At 32.5% G+C, this 6,638-nt stretch overlaps 1 protein-coding gene across 1 annotated transcript; it reads right to left on the bottom strand.

Moving 5' to 3' along the window:
- Positions 1-213: 213 nt before the first annotated feature.
- LOC112016886 (G-type lectin S-receptor-like serine/threonine-protein kinase At5g35370) lies at positions 214-2,892 on the bottom strand. Its single transcript, XM_065773832.1, has one exon. The coding sequence runs from the start codon at positions 2,890-2,892 to the stop codon at positions 277-279; it is 2,616 nt and encodes an 871-aa protein (XP_065629904.1). The 3' UTR covers positions 214-276.
- Positions 2,893-6,638: the final 3,746 nt, after the last annotated feature.

Here is a 6,638-nt window from a genome sequence, read left to right as displayed (position 1 = left end):
ACCAATTTTTCATATCAAAATCAAATAAGATCAACCATGAAGAGTCACAAAGTTGGAAGCTTCTACCATGCTATTTGACAATAATTTTACTATCTAAGCCAAGAGAACCAAAACCTGCATATCTACAATTGGGCAACGAAAATTGCAGGCAATATTGGTAGATACAATTCAAACATAGAGAGTCTGCCGGTTCAGAAACCTGCAGCCAAAACTCTCACACATACACATCCTTATTGAGCCAATATTTCCTAGTAACTAGTACAGAAACTTTGAGCACTACCTGGGGCCAGAAAGTTGTTGTGAAGAGATGTAAGACATTGGGTTATATGAAACACCTGCGGCACTATTAGAAGTAGCATTCATATCTGGATACAACCCCAAGTCCTTCAGTTCATTGGACCCTTCCATTCTTGACATCTCGGTGAATCTCTGGCCATAGAACCGCAAGAAATTTAGTGACTCGGACCTCGGCTCACCCAAAGACAACCCACCTTCCAACATGCCAACAACGTGAGCCATAGAAGGCCGCAGCGCTGGATCTTCATGCACACAACACAAGGCAATCCGCACTAGCTTCTCAACCTCTTCGCTTGTCACGCGTCCCTCTAACCTCGGGTCTGCCAGTTCCAAGTACCTTCTCTGCTCATGCATTTCTAGCGCAAATAGAGGGAAATATATTAGTCTGTGTTCCGAAACAGAAGGGGATGAGGATGGGGCATTTCCTTCACTGCTACTAGTTTTTGTGCTATGGCTCCATGTTTGTATTGAACAATTTTTTCTTCCCCTCACAATCTCTAGTAAAACTAATCCATAACTATATACATCAGCCTTATCGGAAATTGTGGAACTCATTATCCACTCAGGTGCAAGATAGCCTCGAGTTCCTCTCATTGCTGTAAATAGAAAAGATTGTTCAGGATTTAGCCGCTTCGACAGCCCAAAATCTGAGATTTTCACTTGTAAATTGTCGTTCAAGAGAATGTTTTCTGGCTTCACATCGCAGTGGATGATTCTGTGCTCACATCCACTATGCAAGTAAGCAAGCCCCCTTGCTGTTCCAATGGCTATTTTCAATCTCTCTTGCCATTCTAGAACAGGACCATTACCGAAGAGTGTACTGCCCAATGAACCTCTGTTCATATACTCAAGAACAAGAAAGCGCTGCCTCCCTTGTGCACAAAAACCTTTCAATCTAACCAAATTGACATGGTGGATGTTCCCAATTATTGAAATCTCAGTACAGAATTCTTTTTTCCCTTGGATTCCCAAACTAGTCTTGACCGCCACAACAGTTTTGTCCGACAGGGTACCTCTGTATACAGTACCAAATCCACCACTACCAATCTGAGTCTTGAAGTTCTCAGTAGCAGCTGCAAGCTCTTCATAATCAAACCTTCTCGGTAAGCCTGGGATACAGATCATCTCTAGCTCTGCAGACGATGACGAGTTACTCCGGTCTAGTTTTACAGTTTTGGTTTTAGAAAGCCGCTTTTTCCTTAACCAAAGGATTGCAATGATTACAAACACTATTAGCATTAAGAATACTGTTAATGGTAATAGTACCAAAACAGCGACTGATAAGTTTTGTTTCTGATTTATGTTAGACCCAATTGAGTTTCCATGAGAAGAACCAACCAAAACTTTAATATAACCCAAACGGTCCTTACTGGGGTCTGTCAAAATGAAAGAACCTAAATGGTTTTCAAGAAGATAACAAGAACCAGAAGAATTTTCATGGAAAAAGCCCAAACAAGAACCACTTTGAGAGCATAAATCTTGGCAAACCGACAACGTTACATTATTTTTCACGGGCTTCCTGAAATTATTGGCAAAATAATCCATACCAGGGCCGACTTTTAGATAGGAAATAGAGGAATTCAATTGACTTCCATTTCTAGCTGCACTACAAGCTGAAGGCAGAGAAAGGGAACGGTTCACTGGCATGCAATCACCATTGTTTTGATAACTGAATTTTGGTAAACAAGAACAAATTCCACCCAGAGGCTTTCTTCTGCACAATCCAACTTCTTTGCAATAGAGAGGAAGATCACAATCCTCAAATGGTCCTGCAAATTCTAACTCCCATTTATCGCTCCGAGGTCTGACGATGCTAAATCTGCCATCGGGACCCAACTTACCACTCCTAAAACTTGACCAACCATTCAAAGCTACATGAACAACCGTGGAATTATCACTTGCTAGCAAATACAAACCTGTACCATTCATCACCATCAACGATACGGCCTTGTTAGAATTCCTGACAGCCTTTAGATCCCTGGACAATTTCCAATAATTCATCTTATTCCATTGTAGCACCACATCCCTGTCAGTAACTTCAAGTTGATAATCACCCACCGACATGTCCTCGTCTGTCACAGCGCTTTGCAATGATTTTCCAATAGGAATTCTCTGTCCCATGACAATAGTGTCCGTCGGATGATCAAAACTCTCCCACAACGTATTGTTTCCTGCATCAACTAAAACGAGATTTCCTGTCTCTGAAAGCTGCATGGCAGAAATATCAGAGTTGAATTGCGGGGTTGACCAGAGTGTTTGACCAGTTTGGTTTGTGACTGTGAGGCCGTTGACAGTTAGTGACAACTTGTCAGAGCTTGACATGGGTCTGTCGCGGTTGGCTGACCAGATTATGATGTTGGTGGCACTGTGGACGATAGAGAAGTAATATTTTGAGGAGGATGGTCTGGCATCAATTGTGGCTTTGAAAGTACCATTTTGAGAGCCTAAAAAAGCGCCACTGGTGTCGATGAATTGGAAGTTGGAGGCTGTGAAATCGGGGCTTATTGAGTGGGTGGAAATGGGGGCTGAGAAAGTAAAAGTTGGAAGGAAAACGCAGCATATAAAGAAGAAGAATGAGAATGAGAAGCAACCCATGCATGCAGAGCAAAAAGTGTAGAAAAAAAATTGGGGTTGGTTTCAAGCAGAATGATGATGATGATGATTGTGGTGGAGCTAGAAGAGGTGGGTGTTTTTGGTCTTCGGCTCCTCCATTTGGATAGTTATGTCATATTGTCACGTACAGACTTACTTTTTGTTGTGATAAATGCATTAACTGAACGAAAGTCTTGGATACCGACACAGGTTCACAACTGTGGTTTTTTCAGGCACTAGAATTTTTGTTTTTCTGGTCCTACTTTGGGCTGAGTTTTGTGGTGGGAGAGGTTTTTTCATTCTTTTTTCTGTTTTAATATTTTTCCTTGACTAATAAAATTGAAGAATAATAAGGGGCAGGTAAGGTAACCAGTCATCAGGCCTATAACAGGAGAGTTGATAATGAGAGTACAATCTAAGATTTGAGTTTTTCAACAAGATATATAGTATAAATTGTCTATGTTCTTTATAAGTTTTTATAATTGATTTTACATTATTTTATGATAATTAAATAGATTAATTTTAAATTATTAATTTATAAAAGTTAGATCCATGGCCATTGTATTTTTAGAAATTATATATAATGTTCACTATGATATTTTATTGTTATTTATATTATAATATATTAAAATAATATATATATATATATTGTTTAGAAGGATCAAAAATAGGATAAAGTTTAATTATAAAATTTGTTATAGTCTTAGGCTACAACTTTACTCAAGTTCCTTTTATTGGATGTGAATTTTGACAATCTACCATTGGATTACATTTTCTTTTTTATCTTTTATACTTGCAAAATTTCTATAAAATTAATGAGTAATAGTTATGTCATCAATGAATTATTTAAATTGTAAGTTTTTGAAATTTAAAATTATGCATAAAATATAAGATTATAGATTATATAGCAAATAATATCCAATTGATCCAAAATTTGACATGTGTATTAAGAACATAAAGAACATATAATCCAGTAATTGAATTTTCAAAATATATAGTAATGTTAATATTTTTAAGGATACGACAAATTTTGTAACTAAATTTATCCTTAAAAATAAGTTGGTGTTTATGAAAAAACTAAAACAATCTTCTTCCTTTCTTTCTTCTTTTTCCTCACAACTCAAAAAATCTTCTTCTCAAAACTTAAACAATCTAATCTCTAGCCTCAATACACATAAATACAAAAGTTATGTATATCGAGCTCTTTAGTCATAAGAGTATAGTATTCATTATTATACTTGAGATTGATTGGTTCAATAGCTTGATATGTTTATTTATAAATGAAAAAAAAAATTAAAACCTAACTTTAATGGTTTTCAATGAAAACACAAAATGTAATAAAAATTTTATTACGAAAAGATTACAAACGCACATGATAATTAAACTAATTAATATAATCGAGCTCATAGCAATAACACAATACATAATTTTCATTCAAATTAGGTTCAAGATCAAGTTACACCTGATGTGTAACTTTAAGCAATATTACATCAGTCAATAACTTATGGACAAAATTTGGCTACAAACTTAGTTGTAGCTTAAAGCTCCCAACTTCCTTTAAAAAATTAATATTGCTTCATATCTTGAACAATCTAACTGTTAGATTGCAAGATTTCTATGCTATTAACACAAATGTCAAATTTTGTGCCAAGTAGATATTATTTACTATATAATTCATAAACTAATTTTTTTATACAGAATTTTAACTACAAAAACTTACAATTTAAAAAATTGATTAATGACATAACTATTGATTTTTGAATTTCTAAAATTTTCGCAAGCATGGAGAATATAAGAAGAAAATGTAATCCAATGATAGATTTGTTAAAATTCACATCCAACAAAAAATTATTGAGTGAAGTTGTAGCCTTAAGCTACAATTAAGTTTGTAGTAAAATATTATTCATAATTTATTATTGAATTAATATTTTGAAAATCTCACCATTGGATTTCATATTCAATATGTTCTTAACACGTATGTCAGTTTACATTATAATCAAATATTATTTATTATTAGATCCATAAATTCATCTTTTTCTGTATTATTTTAAATTACAGAAACTTGAATTTAAATAATTAATTGATAACATAATTATTGATCTTTGATCATCTTGAAATTTTGCAAATATAGAGAGTATACTAAAATAATGTAATTCAATTGTAAATTTGGCAAAATTTGCATGTAATTAAAAAATATTAAGTGATATAATATTGCTTGAAGCTACCAAGTGTAACTTGAACCCAAACATTTTCATAGAAGGGTGCTATGTTTACAATAATTTCATAATATTTTCACAACAAATCATAGGTGGTAACTTATTATTCGTCCTAATTTGAATCTATAACTTAAATTACTTTTTTGCCTACCTATAACAGCCAATAACAATTTGCTATTTAAAGTTTTTAATGAAAAATGTTGTGAAAATAGCATTTCTCCCTTTTCATAATTATTTTTCTATTTTTCATTTAGAAAATTGTATCATTTCGTATAATATAATATCTTCATAACTATTATCATCAATAGAGGCTTGCATCCATATAAAAAAAAAAAAATAGAGGCATGTACGTCATGCTGACATTATGTAAAACTATTAAGAATTGGACCTCACATTTGTAAGATCCATAATTAGGCATGGTTCATGCCGGGAAAAACCCATAATGTATTTATTATTGTCATTCACCGTTTGGCCATTCTTTTTTAATTCTTTCCGCAGATAAGTATTGTGTGGATTGAGTTTTTCTACCTTTCACGCATTGGACTAAACCAAGGCTGTCGGGTGGAGGAAGGCAACCTCAGACGTTCAGACTTTAGAAACTCCATAATTAATTTTTAAAAACTAATATTAAATAAGTCGCTAAAAAAAAAATCACAAATTTCTGAATTTGCCAACATTTTTTTTTAATAAATCTAAAATACGCTACATTTTTATTTATTTATTTTCTATTTTCTATTTTCAGTTTTAAATTTATTTTTCATTAGCATTTCATTTTTGAGTAATGCTATAAACACAAATTATTTTATAACATTTTTACAAATTACTAATGTGGCTTTAACATTTTTCAAATAGTTATTGCGGGTAAAAATGTAATATTAATGATAAACTCATATTAAAACTAGGAAAATTTTGCAACATCAGTTTATAAAAATATTATAAAATAGTTTGCGTCTGCTCTTAATTTTTTATAAATAATGCTAGAGATACAAATTTTTTACAAAAAAAATTTACAAATTGCTAATATGGTGAGTGATTATTAGTAAATAAAAATGTGATGTTAATTTTAATGAAAACCAATAAAAAGTTGGCTATATTAACGGTCTGTAAAAATATTGTAAAATAATTTTTGGATATAATATTACTCATTTTTTATTATTTTTGAAGTTGACTATCTATTGGACAAGAAAGTCAAACATGAAACTAAATACTTGAGCCGTTGACTATTCTTTGTATTTGTTAAAAGTAATGAATGAGGAATGACTTTGTTAGGGAATTATTGGATAGACTTTTTTTTTTTTTAGAAGGAAATTATTGGATAGAGTTGGGCATAGGAATATCCATGGTTTTAAAAATAGGAATTGTCAAAGAATAAAAAAATGTCTGGTTCTTGGTTTTTATCAGTTGAATTGGCAATCTTTAAGATTGGACCGTCACCGGTTGAGGGATTGAATATCTAGCTTTTTTTTTTTTTTTTTAATAGGAAAAAAGGGTTTTTTTTTTCTTTGCTTAAAATGAATCTCTTCCATGAAATTT

The sequence above is a fragment of the Quercus suber genome, unplaced genomic scaffold, assembly GCF_002906115.3.
Source record: "Quercus suber isolate HL8 unplaced genomic scaffold, Cork oak 2.0 scaffold_6, whole genome shotgun sequence".
NCBI classification, from domain to species: Eukaryota; Viridiplantae; Streptophyta; class Magnoliopsida; order Fagales; family Fagaceae; genus Quercus; species Quercus suber.
Note: the sequence above shows the minus strand (reverse complement) of the source record. Positions and strands in the feature narration are given on the sequence as shown.